Raw genomic sequence first — 19,612 nt, 5'->3', positions numbered from 1 at the left:
TATCTGATCTCTTTCATTTTAGTTATGATCTCTCTCTCTCTCTCACCTTGTTTCTGATCTCTTTCAGAAACAGAGGGAGAGAGAGAGAGAGAGAGAGAGAGAGAGAGAGAGATGATTACCAATTACCTTGAATAGTCGAAGGGAAAATTCCACTTCAGTAAGACGCTACTCTAAAATTCTCTTTTGGAATAATCACATCTGAGTCACGACCCAAAAAATCTTTATAAACCCTTCCACAATCCTATAATTTCTTCTTTTTTTTCTTCAAAGGAGATGATGTTTGTCTTCTGACATCTTCCGTAGTGGCCAATCGGTCTCTCTCTCTCTCTCTCTCTCTCTCTCTCTCTCTCTTGTTTTGTATCTGATCTCTTTCATTTGGTTATGATCTCTCTCTCTCTCTCTCTCTCTCTCTCTCTCTCTTGTTTTGTAACTGATCTCTTTCATTTGGTTAGGATCTCTCTCTCTCTCTCTCTCTCTCTCTCTCACTCGTTTTGTATCTGATCTCTTTCATTTTAGTTATGATCTCTCTCTCTCTCTCACCTTGTTTCTGATCTCTTTCAGGAACAGAGGGAGAGAGAGAGAGAGAGAGAGAGAGAGAGAGATGAATACCAATTACCTTGAATAGTCGAAGGGAAATTCCACTTCAGTAAGACGCTACTCTAAAATTCTCTTTTGGAATAATCACATCTGAGTCACGACCCAAAAAATCTTTATAAACCCTTCCACAATCCTATAATTTCTTCTTTTTTTTTCTTCCAAAGGAGATGATGTTGTCTTCTGACATCTTCCGTAGTGGCCAATCGGTCTCTCTCTCTCTCTCTCTCTTCTCTCTCTCTCTCTCTCTCTCTTGTTTTGTATTTGATCTCTTTCATTTGGTTATGATCTCTCTCTCTCTCTCTCTCTCTCTCTCTCTCTTGTTTTGTATCTGATCTCTTTCATTTGGTTATGATCTCTCTCTCTCTCTCTCTCTCTCTCTCTCTCTCTCTTGTTTTGTAACTGATCTCTTTCATTTGGTTAGGATCTCTCTCTCTCTCTCTCTCTCTCTCTCTCTCTCACTCGTTTGTATCTGATCTCTTTCATTTTAGTTATGATCTCTCTCTCTCTCTCACCTTGTTTCTGATCTCTTTCAGAAACAGAGGGAGAGAGAGAGAGAGAGAGAGAGAGAGAGAGAGAGATCATAACCAAATGAAAGAGATCAGTTACAAAACAAGATTTGGCTTAGTACAGTTTTCTGGAGTATTCTTCTGAATTGATAGTTCATATGATGAATAAGAGTTTCCAAATTGTATCCTACACAGTAGTTTCTGCCAACCAAGTAATCTTTTAGTAACTCAAAAGCTTGATCTTTTATTATTATTATTATTATTATTATTATTGATGTTGTTGTTGTTGTTGTTGTCCATCATTTTCAGCTCTTCAAAAGTTCAAACTTACAGCAAATGTTTTTATGTTGAACAGACTGACATAAGTATCTTTTTTATAGTTTATATATGAAAGATCTGTTTGATGCTGTTATTGTTCTTAAAATATTTTATTTTGATGTGTGCATTACTTCTCATATAGTTTATTTCCTTATTTCCTTTCCTCACTGGGCTATTTTCCCCCTGTTGGAGCCCTTGGGTTTATAGCGTCCTGCTTTTCCAACCAGGTTTCTAGCTTAGCTAGTAATAAGGATGATAATATGATTTACCACAAAGAAAATAACACTGTCCATTGACAACAAATCATCTACTATCATGGCGTCCTTTAGGTCAATATCAATGTCAGATTTTAGTCCAATCTAGTCTTAAGGTACTTCAGTGATCAGGAATTGGCGCTAATGTTTATTTTGATCTGTTGACAATAACAAGTCTCACTAAGCTGAACTTTAATCAAGGAAATATTATCCCAAATTAGGTGTGTTACGTATTCTGATATGTTTAATAGTTAATTTGAAAGAATTTAAGTTTTTCTAATTTTTATTAACTTATATTGTCTTGTTTTTTTTATTAATTTTCTTTATTCGTAAATAGTCCGCCCGTAGGCTCAAACGGGGCCTGTGATAGGCTGCTGCTATTGTAAAAGTCTTATGGAAATATTACAGTCTGGAGTGTGTGATATTATAATTATCATTGGTGGAAATAGAAAGCATGATTTAGTGTATTAATTGACATCTAGTGGCCATTGCTTTACTATTTTCTTTTGTATGTATTAATTTCTCGGGAATTTGCAGTTTTACCCGATGTATATTACGGGTGCAGTAGTATCTATTATGTAGGAACAGTCTCAAGAGATTAAACTTTCTTTTATACGTTTTAACTGGCCGCTGATATACAAAGGCTCCCTACATTTTATTAGTTGGGTAAATTTAAGTGAATCTAGGATATTTTTGTATTGTATTACAGGGTGTGATTTTCGCACAGAAAATATATGATTTCCTATAGTAAATTACGTGATTTAACTGGTTTTCACCTTCATTTCATCCGTAATAACATCAACCAATTCGTCAACTTAAAGTTAGTCGGGCTGGTTGATCTGTTTGATTCCGGTTGAAATGAAGGTCAAATTCGGTTAAATCACGTTATTTACTATAGGAAATCATATATTTTCTGTGCGAAAATCATACCCTGTAATACAATACAAATTTACCGTATTAGCCTAAGTATGTTTAATACTGTAATACCCCATAGATCAAACATTTCAGAACTCAAACTACTCCGGCTTAGCCAGGGGGATCTGGTCAACAGAGACAAGGGTGACATTTTTGTTGATTTCATTTGTTTTTATGATTTTAGTGTTTATCCATAAACAGTGACTCCTAGAAAGGAACTCCAATAAGTCTGCATTGAGCAGGAATAGAGAGCAAAAGAGGAAATGTCTTCAGAGGAGGGAAGAGATTATGTCTCAAGTTCTATTGCAGCAAAAGTTTGATATTGCAGTTTGCACCTTTTGTAATTTGAATTAACTTATGCCTTTATAGGTAGCCAAACCCAACTGAAATTATGCCATTGAGCCTTTTCCTTAGGCTGCCTAACTACTGTACACAGCCCAGTTCTACATATATTATGCATTAGCCTTTGAAACTTAACCTCGACCTTACAAAATCTTAGGAAATTACAATGTAGTCGGGCAACGTGTCGTACCCAAGTCTTAAGGTTGCCTTGCTCACAGATAATTTTATTTGCTGCAATTGAAGGTGAATATATGATACTTTATAATTTCTAGACAAATACATGAACCATATATTTTTCCTACTCTCTATCTTATGTTCTATGCATTTCTGACCTTTGTTATTGGGGCAAACCACCCACCTGTTCATGAGTTATTGGACCCTTATATAAAGACAAGTATGGGGGACCCCAATGGGAAACCTGGATATTTTGGGTGGGTTAGTATGATAATGCCAAAAACAAGTGATTTGCTGCAATAATAATGGTTAGAAATATAAAATAAACACAAGATAACCAGTTGGAAAAAATATATGGTTCATGAAAGTGGATGAAAATTATAGTATCACAATTCTCTAAGATTCACTTCACATCCTTCTAATGGTTTTTGCTTAGCCGTGGCTTGCTTCGCTTGCAAATATACATAATCCCACTGCTCTTACATTCTGGTATGCAGTACATGCTGAGCTGCGCTCGCCCGCCCAATTGTTCATTATTTCTGGTTTAATTTTTACTTCCTCATGAGTAACTATATCAATACACTGAACAGAGATAATTTTCACTGTAATCAATTGCCGACCGATTAAATTGCATTAAATTTCAAAATAGATTTTACTTCCCATAAGTTCCCTCTTGGAGATGTCTTTACGTGATTATGGTTAACTCAACCTGAAGGGGAGGGTGGAAAAAAAATATTTGTTGTAGAACAACGTCCAGGAACTTTCCCTTTGCCTACACAGACACCGAATAGTCTGGCCTATTCTTTACAGATTCTCCTCTATCCTCATACACCTGACAACACTGAGATTGCCAAATAATTCTTCTTCACCCAAGGGGTTAACTACGGCAATGCAATTGTTCAGTAGCTACTTTCCTCTTGGTAAGGGGAGAAGAGACTCTTTAGCTATAGTAAGCAGCTCTTCTAGGAGAAGGGCACTCCAAAATCAAACCATTGTTCTCTAATCTTGGGTAGTGCCATAGCCTCTGTACCATGGTCTTCCACTGTCTTGGGTTAGAGTTCTCTTGCTTGAGGGTACACTCGGGCACACTGTTCTATCTAGATTCTCTTCCTCTTGTTTTATTAAAGTTTTTATAGTTTATATAGGAAATATTTATTTTGATGTTACTATTCTTAAAAATTTTTATTTTTCCTTATTTCCTTTCCTCACTGGGCTATTTTCCCTGTTGGGGCCCCTGGGCTTTTAGCATCCTGCCTTTCCAACTAGGGTTGTAGCCTAGCATTTAATAATAATGATAATAATTTGGAAGCTCTTAATTGGTTAAAAAAGACAGGTAATGATTACTTCTTACAAAAAACAGTAAAGCTGGCCAAAGCGAGTGCAAGCAACGCATGTGCAATAACTCACCATCAGTCTCCCAAATGTAAACAATGGACTTATAGTGAGAGATAGACCGTAGACATCACATTTTAATCAACTGATACGTAAGTTATTATGGCCCAGCCTCTATTAAACATATAGAGAAAATACCAAACTAGCCAGCAGTCGTCCATTTCTTATAGCGAATTTCAGTTTCGCTAGTAATTAAAGTATCATATATTAACCCAGTTTATTTTTGGGAAATGTAATGATTGATAATTTTTTTTGTATTCTAGTGAGAAACATTGCCATTACTTGCACTTAAGCTAACAGCCCTTGAACTACATGGTATGGTTCAAGTTGTCAGGATTTTCCTTTCGGTCCATTTGAGCAGCAACTCTCATGAAGTGTTTTGATATTGGTGGTTTATGTTAGTTTCAGAATGACATAGATATCAATAAAAAGTCAAACTTCAGTATCTCAAAGGAAGTGACACCCAGGATGAATATATATACATCAATGTTTAATCTTAATTAATTGAGTTTTAAGGGTTTTTATTTGCATTTAACAATACCATAATTCATTCATTCATTTACAGATGGGTTTGCCACTTGTCTTAGAAATACTTTTACATACAGAGGTCCTCAAGTTACATACTTAATAGGTTTGAAGAAGCTGTGTGTCTAATTCTGATCAATTTTGTCTTACGGTAGGTTTAACCTAACTTTCCATACCTACCATTTATAGCTGCAAAAGTCAACAAAGAGTCCCATTTCCTATGAAATAAATGTTATTGCAAATGTCATTTAGCTTATTGTATTTATGTAATACTGTATTGTTTTATTGCCTTATTTTGTTATCCTGTTACAGCATACAAACTTTTGATACAATATCCGAGATTTACGATTTCAGTTGGATTTGTTTGTACTGTATTTCCAAATGTTTGTATGTTGAAGACATTCTGTACTGTAATCAAGGCTACCTATAGTTATTATTATTGTTGTTATTATTATTATTATTATTATTATTATTATTATTATTATTATTACTACTACTTGCTAATCTAAAACCCTAGTTGGAAAAGCAGTATGCTACAAACCCAGGGGCTCCAACAGGGAAAAAAGCCCTGTAAGGAAAGGAAACAAGGAAAAATAGAATATTTTAAGAACAATAACATTAAAATAAATATTTCCTATATAAACTATAAAATAAGAGGAAGAGAGACAAGCTAGAATAGTGTTCCCTAGTGTACCCTCAAACAAGAGAACTCTAACCCAAGACAGTGGAAGGCCATGGTACAGAGGCTATGGCACTACCCAAGTTATTCCATAATTATTAGACTGGCCTTTGCTGGGGGATTTTGATATAAGAAGTAAATTTTCTTGCTCAGTATTGCATAGCATAGCTGCACAAGGGCCCAGTTTAGCTTATTACATCTGCCAGGAAAGGTGTGAAGAGGTTAGCCTACGTCATGAGACATGACGAATATGGTAGAGGTACAGTATAACATACAGTACCTAGATCTGTCTTTGCATTCCATGCTTTTATCTTTCTCTGGTATATTTGGAAGATTTATATCAGAAAAGTGTAAAGAAGGACTCTTTTCACCGGGCGTCAGAGGTCTCTCCCCAGAAATAGATTTTTCCTTCGTCAAAATCCCTTTTTTATGTCACTGCAGATTCTTATCCCATTTCAAAGCTGAATAGATGCAAGTGTTATAGTATAATTTGATATGTTTTGGAGCCCCTTTCTCGCTCAAGATTTCTCTTTTGTTAATATGTTTGATTTTGCCATTTGGTTGCACAAGCATGACAGCAACACTCCTTTCATAGGAGTAAAATTGATGTTTCCTGTACCCCTTGATCAAATGGCAAATCCCAGGCACTGTTGATGACCTCTGCTAGTTCGAATAAGGAAAATTCTGTTAACGAGTCTTGGCTCCTGGATAGTAGAGTATTTACTTAGATTAATTAGTGACAAATTTTCAATATTAAACTTACCCGATAATCATGTAGCTGTCAACTCCGTTGCCCGACAGAATTCTATGGAGGGATACGCCAGCTATCACAATACTAGAAGGGGGTGTATTTACCAGCGCCACCTGTGGCCAGGTACTCAAGTACTTCTTGTTGACACCTCCTCAATTATTCCTCTGTCGTGCTTCCGGCAAGACGTTCTGGGATACGCTTATGTTCTTGGAGTATTTTCACGACTTTGGTGAAGTATTTCTCTTTGATTTCGGCTGTCGCTTTACTGGAAAACTTCTATATTAGCTTAGTTAGCTTTTGGAATTAATTTGATTAATTTTGGTGACGAGAGAGTATGAACTCTCGTTCACCTTTCAATGGCCGACCCTTCCCTTAGACGGAAGTGTTGGTGTCTAAGAGAGTATAGACTCTCTTTCTTAATTTTGCTTAACAAAAGTTATAGATTTATTTTATATCTCTCCGCCTCTTATAGTCCTCTTCGATTAACTTCCTTTTATTATAAACTCATTAAAATTAATTTTTATATTTGTTTATATTCGACCTTCCTAATAGTAGGCGGTCTTTTACCGAAGTTAATAAACTTTGAGCCCGTCATTTCGGTTTTACCTGTTAACATATTATGCTATTTCCGCCACAGAGTTTGAAAGATTTTCTTTGACAGTCTCGTACTGTTTTCAAAGCTGAACTAACGTTTTGTTTTGTCTCTGCAGTTGTTGACGTTCAGAACGTTCAACTTGCACTCTATCGTTACGATAGAGAAAGAATGTTCACGGTTTCACGTTGCAGTAAGAGTAACCGTGTCTAGCGTTTTGTTCATTCTTTCTTAACTTAATGGTTTTGATCCTAATAAAGGAACTTTTCAGTTTTTTTCCTTTAACAATAATATGTTTTAACGATATATATGATTGGGCTCTTCTCTCAGGTTCTAAGTCAAGAGAGAGAGAGAGAGAGAGAGATAGAGACGGAGGGAGAAAGAGGATAAACGTTTCATTCAAGCCTGCCAGGCGTACGAGTAACGTCGTTATCGTTTTTTTTTGCTCTTCTCCCTAGTCTCTTTAGGGGAAGAAACTAAACGTTTCTAGAGTGATCTAGTGTTTAGTCTCTTTCCAACCACTGATTTATCTTTCATTAGATTTTTCTGTTACATTGTAATTCTGTTTTCGCAATTACTAACTTTGAGAAAGGATAGAATTGCGTATTTCAGGTACAAACCACTTAAAGTTTCGAGTTCAGTGAAATAAGTGCAAACAGAAATCAAAGTGATAAGTGATTAGTGCGTGAGGGTACTTTTGTGCGCGCCAGTCGTCCTCCCAGTCCGGGACCTCTTGCAAGCTCCCAAGCCCAGGGGAGAAGCAATGTCGAAGGGCATAAGGGTTCAGCAGGCCTTGATCGGCGCACAGAAGTATTCTCGGTGGTTGTGGGCGTGTCTTACCGAGACCGTCACTCCCACCCGCAGACGATTGAGCCCTTATTTTGCTCGTCTGCAGAAGAGATTAGGGGAGAAAATAAAGGCAGAGTAACGCTGGTCTCAGGTCTCAAGACTTCTTAAACGTTAAGTCCAGACCTATGCCAGACGTACGAAGTTAAAGTTCACAACCCGAATGCAGTCATTGGGTTAGCTCTGACTCTCCTCAGTCATCAGTTGATTACACTCCGACTAAGAGGAGTAAGGTTCTGCCACAACAGATCTCTGCTGTTAAGGCTTTACCTCAGCAGAACTTAGTGTCTGCCGACCCCAAGTTAACTCTACTGCAGTCCATACAGTCACAACTTTCGGTCTTGATGCGTGAGTGTCGGGCTGAGAGTGTTGCACCGCCTGCACTCCCTCCACCTGTTCTCGCTGCACCTGTGCTCGCCCAGCCTGCACCTGCTCCGCCTGTGCTCGCCCAGCCTGCACCTGCTCCGCCTGGTCGCAGCACCATCTGCCAGGCGTACGATGTTGTGAACTCTACTACAGTCCATGCAAGCACAGCTTTCGGACTTGATGAGTGAGTGTCGGGCTGAGAGTGTTGCTCCTCCGCCTCCGCCTACACTCCCTCCTCCTACACTCGCTCCGCCTGATCACAGTACCATCTGCCAGGCGTACGATGTTGTGGACTCTACTACAGTCCATGCAAGCACAGCTTTCGGACTTGATGAGTGAGTGTCGGGCTGAGAGTGTTGCTCCTACGCCTCCGCCTACACTCCCTCCTCCTACACTCGCTCCGCCTGATCACAGTACCATCTGCCAGGCGTATGATGTTGTGGACTCTACTACAGTCCATGCAAGCACAGCTTTCGGACTTGATGCGTGAGTGTCGGGCTGAGAGTGTTGCACCTCCTGCACTCCCTCCACCTGTTCTCGCTGCACCTGTGCTCGCCCAGCCTGCACCTGCTCCGCCTGTGCTCGCCCAGCCTGCACCTGCTCCGCCTGGTCGCAGCACCATCTGCCAGGCGTACGATGTTGAACCACTTTCGGAGTTTGCTGTTCACAGTGTTGTTCAGCCTCAGCCTTCTTTAAGGCAACCCTTGCTTTGGGATCAGGAGAGTTACACTCTTCCTCCTCCTCCCCTTGCTGCTCCACCAGTGGTGCAACTCTCGGTTGGGGTACAACAACCTCTCCCCTCCGTGAGTCTGTCTGCTCAACCAGCGCTGCACCGAGTTCAACCCTCATCTAGGCAAGCTCATCTACACCATGCACTTGCGCCTCAGGAGCCTCAGCTTGCTAGAACTTTACCTTGTTCTGCGCAGCCTCAACCTTCTCATGCTCCACTCATCTCTCAGGAACAGGAACGGACTACTCCGCCTCCGTCCTCCGCTCAGCTGGTGCAATCCTTGGGTGCAACTCTTGCTAGGAGTCAACCTCCTTCACCCTTGCACCTGCCTTCTGCTCCGTCTGTTGTTCAGCCTATGCAGTCTGAACCTCAGGTTTTCCCTCAAGTTGAGGTAACCTCTGTTGTTGTTCCAGCTCGTTCTGACTCTGCTGTTCAGCATACCATGGTTTAAACCCCATGCAAGCATGCATAAAGCACTCTAGCACTGGTCATGGAATTTCTGAGAAATGTTAAACGCCATGCACACGCTCTGCTTTCCTTTCAGCAGGCTCTGCTTACAGCAGGCTCTACTTACTACATGCTCAGCATTCAGCATGCTCTGCATTCAGCATGCTCTGCATACAACATGCTCTGCATACAGCATGCTCTGCATTCAGCATGCTCTGCATACAACATGCTCTACATACAGCATGCTCTGCATACAGCATACTCTGCATACATCATGCTCTGCATACCTTACCGCATGCTTCTCAACACATCTTGGGTTGTTGCCAACTCACTAGACTGTCAAGCAGTTTCATAACGTTGCCTTCTAGTCTGCTGCTTTGCACCAGTGAACCCTCACTCAGAGAACTTAGCTTTTCTAGGATAAGGTCCCTGTAGATGAGAAAGTTCTTTTCTCCCTCCTTCTGATATTCCCTTGAGGACTCTGTCATTTGGAGGGAGCCTTTAGCTGCATAACCTCTTATGGACTTTTATTTAAGCATAACATGCTTACAGGGAAGGTAATGGTTACACTTCAGCCGCTAATCCCGTCTGTTACCACACCTGCTCCCATAGACCTTGAGCTGTGTTGCATGACATGCAGTCCAAGCTTAGTCCTTGTTAGAGGATTTTTTGTTTACGGAGTCAATGTGTCACGGGGAAGACGTTCAACAACCAACAGAAGGGACTTGTTGTGACGCAGTGGGCAACCTCAGCAACCCGTTAAGGAGTTGTCTGTACGACCCAGACAGTCTAGACAGATTCGGGTTGTCACTGTACTTCCTCGCTTGCCCATGATTGACAGTTTACAGACTGTGCAGCAGTATCATGATCTTGTGTCCGGCTCCGTCAGACGACTGGCTTTTAAGAGCTCCCTCAAGTCGTCGCTGTCTGGAGATTTTCAAATGGACTATGGATCTGACCAAGGAACTGGGCCTCCTGGTCAATTTTGAGGAGTCTCAGCTCGTTCCATCCCAGACCATTGTCTCCTTGGGTATGGATCTTCAGAGTCGAGCTTTTCGGACTTGTCCGTCGGCCCCAAGGATCTTCCAAGCCCTAGAATGCATCCAGAGCATGCTGAGAAGGAACCGATGCTTAGTCAGGCAGTGGATGAGTCTAACAGGGACACTTTCATCGCTGGCCCTGTTCATCGAGTTAGGGAGACTCCACCTCCGCCCCCTTCAGTATCATCTAGCTGCTCACTGGATAAAGGACATGACGCTAGAGACGGGCTCAGTTCCTGTTTCCGAAGAGATGAGGTCTACTCTAACGTGGTGGAAGAACAGCATTCTTCTCAAGGAAGGTCTACCATTGGCTGTTCAGTCCTCCGACCACCGTCTCTTCTCGGACGCATCGGACACGGGCTGGGGTGCGACACTGGACGGACAGGAATGCTCGGGAACATGGAATCAGGAGCAAAGGACACTTCACATCTATTGCAAGGAGTTGTTGGCAGTTCATTTGGCCTTGATAAACTTCAAGTCCCTCCAGCTTAACAAGGTGGTGGAGGTGAACTCCGACTACACCACAGCCTTGGCTTACATCTCCAAGCAGGGAGGGACTCATTCGAGGAAGTTGTTCGAGATCGCAAGGGACCTCCTCATTTGGTCAAAAGATCGAAAGCTCACGCTGGTAACGAGGCTCATTCAGGGCGATATGAATGTCATGGCAGATCGCCTCAGCCGGAAGGGTCAGGTCTTCCCCACAGAGTGGACCCTTCACAAGAATGTTTGCAGCAGACTTTGGGCCCTGTGGGGTCAGCCAACCATAGATCTATTCGCTACCTCGATGACCAAGAGGCTCCTCTTGTATTGTTCTCCGATTCCAGACCCAGCAGCAGTTCGCGTGGATGCCTTTCTGCTGGATTGGTCCCATCTCAACCTGTATGCATTCCCGCCGTTCAAGATTGTCAACAGGGTACTTCAGAAGTTCGCCTCTCACAAAGGGACACGGCTGACGTTGGTTGCTCCCCTCTGGCCCGCGAGAGAATGGTTCACTGAGGTACTGCAATGGCTGGTCGACGTTCCCAGGACTCTTCCTTCTAGAGTGGACCTTCTGCGTCAACCTCACGTAAAGAAGGTACACCCAACCTCCACGCTCTTCGTCTGACTGCCTTCAGACTATCGAAAGACTCTCAAGAGCTAGAGGCTTTTCGAAGGAGGCAGCCAGAGCGATTGCCAGAGCAAGGACGACATCCACTCTCAGAGTCTATCAGTCTTTATGGGAAGTCTTCCGAAGCTGGTGCAAGGCCAATGCAGTTTTCCTCAACCAGTACCAATGTAACCCAGATTGCTGACTTCCTGTTACATCTAAGGAACGTAAGCTCCCTATCAGCTCCTACGATCAAGGGTTACAGAAGTTTGTTGGCAGCGGTTTTCCGCCACAGAGGCTTGGATCTTTCCTCCAACAAAGATCTACAGGACCTCCTTAGGTCTTTTGAGACCTCAAAGGAACGTCGGTTGTCCACTCCAGGCTGGAATCTAGACGTGGTCCTAAGGTTCCTAATGTCATCAGGATTTGAACCGCTCCAATCAGCCTCTTTTAAGGACCTCACATTAAAAAACTCTTTTCCTCGTGTGCTTAGCAACAGGTAAAAGAGTAAGTGAGATCCACGCCTTCAGCAGGAACATAGGTTTCACATCTGAAACGGCTACATGTTCCTTACAGCTCGGTTTTTTGGCTAAAAACGAGCTTCCTTCCCGTCCTTGGCCTAAGTCGTTCGAGATCCCAAGCCTGTCCAACATGGTGGGGAACGAACTGGAGAGAGTACTTTGCCCAGTTAGAGCTCTTAAGTACTATCTAAAGGTCAAAACCATTACGAGGACAATCAGAAGCCTTATGGTGTGCTATCAAGAAGCCTTCTCTACCAATGTCTAAGAACTCAGTTTCTTACTACATCAGGCTTCTGATTAGAGAAGCAAATTCTCATCTGAAGGAAGAAGACCTTGCTTTGCTGAAGGTAAGGACACATGAAGTGAGAGCTGTGGCTACTTCAGTGGCCTTCAAACAGAACCGTTCTCTGCAGAGTGTTATGGATGCAACCTATTGGAGAAACAAGTCAGTGTTCGCATCATTCTATCTCAAAGATGTCCAGTCTCTTTACGAGTACTGCTACACCCTGGGTCTATTCGTAGCAACGAATGCAGTAGTAGGCGAGGGCTCAGCCACTACATTCCCATAATCCCATAACTTTTTAACCTTTCTCTTGAATACTTTTTATGGGTTGTACGGTCGGCTAAGAAGCCTTCCACATCCTTGTTGATTTGGCGGGTGGTCAATTCTTTCTTGAGAAGCGCCAAGGTTAAAGGTTGTGATGAGGTCCTTTAGTATGGGTTGCAGCCCTGTATACTTTAGCACCTTTGAGTTGATTCAGCCTCCCAAGAGGAACGCTGCGCTCAGTAAGGAAGACGATCTTATTAAAGGCAGAGTAACGGTTCAAGTCGACTTCCTTACCAGGTACTTATTATTTCATTGTTATTGTGGATAACTGATTATATGAAATATGGGATACTTAGCTATCCTTTAATCTTGTACACTGGTTTTCACCCACCCCCCTGGGTGTGAATCAGCTACATGATTATCGGGTAAGTTTAATATTGAAAAATGTTATTTTTATTAATAAAATAAATTTTTGAATATACTTACCCGATAATCATGATTTAATCGACCCTCCCTTCCTCCCCATAGAGAACCAGTGGACCGAGGAATAATTGAGGAGGTGTCAACAAGAAGTACTTGAGTACCTGGCCACAGGTGGCGCTGGTAAATACACCCCCTTCTAGTATTGTGATAGCTGGCGTATCCCTCCATAGAATTCTGTCGGGCAACGGAGTTGACAGCTACATGATTATCGGGTAAGTATATTCAAAAATTTATTTTATTAATAAAAATAACATATTATTAGGAAATTTTGGAATTAGTTATATCACTGGGGTAATTAGCCCCCAGAAAAATAGATGTAATAGGGATATTGTATAACAGTAGCTTCATGATGTGAAACATTGAGATTTTGTTTTTAATGGTGAAGGCAGGATGTTTTAATATTTAAAAACAATTTTTTTTTCAGGTTTCTATGTAAGCCACATCAGAAATTATGTAAAGTATCTCGAGATAGGTTTGGAGAATTAGTTTACCTGAAGAGCAAGTCACAAAAAACTCTGCCACGCTGGAAGAAGGAAGTGGTATGAGACCTTTATATCTGCTATCTGTTTTATTACTGAGGAACAATGAGTAAGAAGGACCTCGAAGCCATGGAACGGGTTCGTTTGTACATGGAACAGCAGAACAGGCCTTACAGCGTCAATGATATATTTATGAACCTACACAAGGACATAGGGAAAACAGCCGTGCAAAAGGCACTTGATCAGCTAGTATCAGTAAGTATCAACTAGACTGATTTGAAGTACGTTAGATTTAAGGTTAGAAATAAAAAAAATATATTAGCTAATGTTCAGTAGTTCTGTAGGTTTTTAATGTTATTTCCATGGTATCTGTTGAAGTACCTAGTTTTGTATGGTATTAAAGCCCAACTTCTTGTGACCTTTTCTGAAATACATCTCTTCAGGTGAAATTGGAGCTGAAACCAGACACATTTAACCTTATAACTTTTAATATCTTGTGTGTATTGCAGTGCAATTTCTTCTTATGCTATATCTATTTCAGTAGGATCTTAGAGTTTTCTATTGTTTGACCTTCAGATTTGTAATATAAACACAACTAATACTGTAACAATTTTGTATATAATTATTGCATTTGATTTTTATCATACGATGCAAGAGATTTATCACCTAATTGCTTCACATCTGGAAAGATTTATGTAAAAAAGAAACAACCACGATAATGAAGCTGGGAAGTGCAGTAGTACTGTAAGCTTAGAAACTTCATGCTGTGTTCATATAAGAGTGAAGTTATTTTGCCAGTTTGAGCAGGTCAGATGATATCCTGAAATTATTTTAAAATGATCCATTCACGTAGTTCTTACTTTTTACTTGATTCTATGTCCCTCATTTTTTTTCAAGTTAAATGCCCGTTTTTCTTAGGTTGGTCTGCAAAATAGAAATTATTTTTCACTAAATGTTGGTAGGAAACATGAAACCAAGTCCCAGATGGTATACTGAATGTTAGTAAGAAACTTGAAACTTAAGTCCCAGATGGTAGCCAGGGTTATTCATCAAGTTATTTACCCACAATATACAGTAGTACCCACTCTTACTGTTATCATCTTCACTTACCCTGCACCTAGAGCACTGGCAATCTTCTGCTTATCAGACAACCTTTTTACGGAGTCGGATTCCTTGTCATATGAATAGTGGCACATGGTATGCTGTCTCTCTCATTTATTTATTAGCTAGGAGTGACAACATACTAGACAAATTCCTTTTACCTATCCACATGCATATATAGTGAACACCAAAACTAGGCTGGACAATCTCTCTCTCTCTCTCTCTCTCTCTCTCTCTCTCTCTCTCTCTCTCTCTCTCTCTCTCTCTCTCTCTCTCTCTCTCTGCCACGAGCCCGAATTGGTTTTCTTAATGTTCTCAGTCCACCCTCCTTTGTACTTTTTTTTTTTATTAAAGTGAGGTATATATGAGGCACTTTATTATACCATTTTTAAATATTTAACTTAGCCGGTGAATATATAATAGCTGCAACTCTGTTGCTCGACAGACACATACAGTAAAAACTCGCCAGCGATCGCTATACAGGTTGCGGGTGTGCCCACCAGCGCCAACTGTCGGCCAGATACCACTCTCGATGTAAACAAAGACTCAATTTCTTCTCTGTCGACGTGTCGACAAGACGTACTTTACTCGCTGTTGAACCTGGAGTTTTTCCCATCATATTTGGTGAAGTACTTTAATTTGGTTTGAGCTTTCGCAGTACATGTGTTTTTCTTCAAATAAATCCTTGAACTCTTTTTTGGATCGGATTAATTGTTGATGACTTAGATCGTTTTTTGGAATTTTCCCTTGACTAATTCAAAATGGCTGACCCTTCACAAGTTCCCAAGTTCAGAAAATGTAATGCTAGGGACTGTCATAGGCGTCTTCCAAAGGCTTCTCTCGACCCTCACACTGTTTGTTCCAATTGTCGGGGTAAAACCTGTCAATTGGAAGATCGGTGTGAGGAATGCGTGGGCCTTTCGGAATTCGATTTTATCGAATTTGAGAAATATACACGCAGACTAGAGAGAGATAGGGTAAGGAGAAGTTCTTCTAGGTCGGTAGATTTTTCCTCTCCACATGCCCCTGAACCTAATCCTTCCCCTGTAGTGGTTGTTCCTAACCCCCCTCCTAGCACTCAGGAACCGTCGATGGCAGACATGATGCGTGCTATTCATGCCTTGGGGGAGAGAGTTGAGTCTTTAGCAAGTGACCGAAATCAACTCATGGCGGACGTTAAGGAACTCAAGTGCCAAAGTGCCACGAAGGATAGTGTCAAAGTGCCTAGTGTTACGCAAAGTGTTGTGAACAGTGTTGCGCTCGAGGGTTCGTCTGTTCGTGCCTGTCGTCCTCCTAGTCCGGGACCTCTTGCAAGCTCCCAAGCCCAGGGGAGAAGCAATGTCGTACGACTCATGGGTTCGAGAGGCCTTGATCAGCGAACAGACGTTCCCTCTATGGTATCAGGCGTATCTCCCCAAGATCGCCCCTACCAACGTAAGACGAGAGAGCCCATTTTTACCTCGTCGTCCGAAGGTGTTTCTCGTAAGAAACTTTGGACCAAGGTCTCCAGACCTTTAAAGCGTAAGTCGGTCCCTTCAGGACAAGTCCAATGTCCCGGTTGTAGCCACTGGGACAGTTCGGACCCGTTGCCGTCATCTGATGACTGCTCGCCGCCTAAGAGAGGCAAAGTTGTGCCGTCTCAGTCGCTCACCCCGTCTGTTACCGCACCTGCTTCCGTAGACCCTAAATGGGTGTTACTGCAAGACATGCAGTCTAAGCTTGCGTCCTTGATGGAGGACTACAATACGGAGAAGGTTGCCGCTGAACCTACTGGCCAACAACCATCCAAGCGGTCTGTTGTGCGTCCTGTTGACGTTGAGGTAGCTTTCTCGCGTCAACCAGTTGGGGTAGTACCTCCACCGATGCGACCCAGTGTGGATATCCAGCCGCACGTTGACGTTAGGCAACGCACGGATGTGGTTGGTGACGTTCAGGACGTTCATCAACCATCAGAGGTGACTTGTTTTGACGCGGTGCGTCAACCTCCGCAACCCGGTATGGTGTTGACTGCACAACCCAGACGGTCTAAACAGTCTCGGGTGGACGCTGTGCGTCCTCGCGCACCTGTGGTTGTTGACAGTTCCCAGACTGTTCAGCAGTTCCATGACGCTGCGTCCGGCTCCGTCACGTATGCACCAGTGCGACCGGACTCGGCGAGTCAAACGTTGCCCACACCTTTGCCGTTTTCTCATCAGTTATCGGATGAGGAACTGTCAGATGAGGACGTTGCTGAACCACATCCTGAGGATCAACCTTCAGAACTTGATGAGCCTAAAGCAGTTCAACCATCCTTGGACTTTAGAAAAGTCATGGCTGTGTTTAAGGAGTTGTTCCCTGATCACTTTATTTCTGTGGCTCCTCGTTCGCCGCCGTCAGAGTTTGTCTTAGGCGTTCCTACTACCATGCCTGCCTTTACTAAACTCGTTCTCTCTCGCTCATCCAAGAGAGCTTTGCGGCTGTTAGGCGATTGGTTAGAGACCAAGAGGAGTTTAGGGAAGACAGCATTTGCCTTCCCCCCCATCTAAACTCTCGTCTAGATCGAGCGTCTGGTATGCCACGGGAGAAGTTCTCGGCTTGGGAGTTCCTGCCTCTGCCCAGGGCGACTTCTCAAGTCTTGTAGACTCTCCCCGCCGCCTTGCCATGAGACGCTCGAAGATTTGTTGGTCACCCTCGGACCTGGACCACCTTCTTAAAGGTATATTTAGGGCGTTCGAAGTCTTTAACTTCTTAGACTGGTGTTTAGGAGCCCTGAGTAGGAAAATCTCTTCTGCTGATAAGGATGTTTCCTTACTCATTATGTCCTGCATGGACAAGGCCGTCCGTGATGGGTCCAACGAACTTGCTGCTTCATTCGCGTCCGGAGTCCTGAAGAAACGAGAGTCTCTATGTTCTTTCCTGTCTGCTGGAGTGACGCCATGCCAAAGATCTGAGCTACTCTTTGCGCCCTTGTCCAAGTGCCTGTTTCCTGAAGTCTTGGTTAAGGAAATTGCCTTGTCTTTAGTGCAGAAGGACACCCACGATCTAGTTGCGTCCTCGGCTCGCAAAGCTCCCCCTTTGCCTGCATTGTCTGCTAGACCTAGGCTAGACACTCCAGCGTCTCGGTTTATCCCGCCCTTTCGTGGCAGAGCCTCCAGCAGGGGAGGTGCTCGTGCCGAAGGGAAGAGAGGGAAGAGAAAAGGATCCAAGTCCTCTAAGGGCAGAGTCTGACTGCCCGCAACTTCAGACAGCAGTAGGTGCCAGACTCAAGAACTTCTGGCAAGCCTGGGAGAAGAGAGGCGCAGATCAACAATCTGTGAGGTTGCTCAGAGAGGGGTACAAAATCCCTTTTGTACGCAAACCCCCTCTAGCGACGTCCCCCATCGATCTCTCTCCCAGGTACAGAGAGGAAGAAAAGAGACAAGCCCTGAAACTGGAAGTGTCTCTTTTGCTAGAGAAGGGAGCGGTGGTCAAAGTCTCGGACCTTCAATCACCGGGGTTTTACAACCGTCTCTTCCTAGTATCAAAGAAGACAGGAGGTTGGAGACCGGTGCTAGACGTCAGTGCTCTGAATGTCTTTGTCACAAAGACGAAGTTTACCATGGAGACCACAAAGTCAGTCCTAGCAGCGGTCAGAAAGGAAGACTGGATGGTCTCTCTAGACCTAAGGGACGCCTACTTCCACATCCCCATTCACTCAGACTCCCAACCCTTTCTGAGATTCGTCTTCGAAGATGTGGTGTACCAGTTCCAGGCCCTGTGCTTTGGCCTAAGCACAGCTCCTCTCGTGTTTACGAGGCTTATGAGGAATGTGGCAAAATTCCTCCACTTATCGGACATCCGAGCCTCCCTTTATTTGGACGACTGGCTTCTCAGAGCCTCTTCCAGTCGTCGCTGTCTGAAGGATCTCAATTGTACTCTAGATCTGACCAAGGAATTGGGACTCCTAGTCAACTTGGAAAAGTCACAGCTGGTCCCATCCCAAACTATTCTGTATTTAGGGATGGAGATTCACAGTCAAGTTTTTCGGGCTTTTCCGTCGGCCCCCAGAATAGATCAAGCCCTGCTCTCCATCCAGAAGATGCTGAAGAAAGAACGCTGCTCAGTCAGGCTGTGGATGAGTCTGGTAGGGACGCTGTCATCCCTGGAGCAATTTGTCTCACTAGGAAGGCTACACCTCCGTCCTCTTCAATTCCATCTGGCTTTTCACTGGAAAAAGGACAAGACGCTAGAGGCGGTCTCGATCCCGATTTCCGAAAAGATAAAGTCTTGTCTGACTTGGTGGAAGGACAATATCAGCCTACGAGAGGGTCTTCCCCTGGCAGTTCAGATACCCAACCACGTTCTCTTCTCGGACGCATCGGACTTGGGCTGGGGCGCGACGCTGGACGGTCGGGAATGCTCAGGTCTGTGGAACTCGAGTCAGAGGAGCATGCATATCAACAGCAAGGAGCTTTTGGCAGTTCATCTGGCCTTGATAAGCTTCGAGCATCTCCTTCGAGGCAAAGTGGTGGAAGTAAACTCGGACAACACCACGGCCTTGGCGTACATTTCCAAACAGGGAGGTACCCACTCACTGACGTTGTACGAGATCGCAAGGGACCTGCTCATCTGGTCAAAAGATCGAGGCATCTCCCTAGTAACGAGGTTCATCCAGGGCGACTTGAACGTCCTAGCAAATTGTCTCAGTCGGAAAGGTCAAGTAATTCCAACCGAATGGACCCTCCACAAGGATGTGTGCAAGAGACTTTGGGCGACTTGGGGTCAACCCACCATAGATCTCTTTGCAACCTCGCTGACCAAGAGGCTTCCAATCTATTGCTCTCCAGTCCCAGACCCAGCAGCAATACATACAGATGCCTTCCTCCTAGATTGGTCACATCTGGATCTTTACGCATTCCCACCATTCAAGATTGTCAACAAGGTACTGCAGAAATTCGCCTC

General features: G+C 43.2%; 1 protein-coding gene across 5 annotated transcripts in view; it reads left to right on the top strand.

Annotated features, from left to right (window-relative positions):
* The window catches only part of LOC137622268 (homologous-pairing protein 2 homolog), a 116,379-nt gene that overhangs the window by 60,943 nt on the left and 35,824 nt on the right, over nucleotides 1–19,612 (top strand). Inside the window, exons 1-3 of one of the 5 annotated variants that reach the window (XM_068352795.1) lie at nucleotides 1,749–1,896; nucleotides 5,064–5,174; nucleotides 13,537–13,846. In XM_068352795.1, the coding sequence (XP_068208896.1) occupies nucleotides 13,697–13,846 (150 nt within the window). In that variant the 5' untranslated portion in view covers nucleotides 1,749–1,896; nucleotides 5,064–5,174; nucleotides 13,537–13,696. Of the gene's footprint in view, nucleotides 1–1,743; nucleotides 1,897–1,965; nucleotides 2,184–5,063; nucleotides 5,175–13,536; nucleotides 13,847–19,612 lie in introns of those variants that run through there. The other 4 variants (XM_068352794.1, XM_068352796.1, XM_068352797.1 and 1 more) reach the window with 4 other exon arrangements.

The sequence above is a fragment of the Palaemon carinicauda genome, chromosome 29, assembly GCF_036898095.1.
Source record: "Palaemon carinicauda isolate YSFRI2023 chromosome 29, ASM3689809v2, whole genome shotgun sequence".
NCBI classification, from domain to species: Eukaryota; Metazoa; Arthropoda; class Malacostraca; order Decapoda; family Palaemonidae; genus Palaemon; species Palaemon carinicauda.
This window is presented reverse-complemented; position numbering and strand designations above follow the sequence as displayed.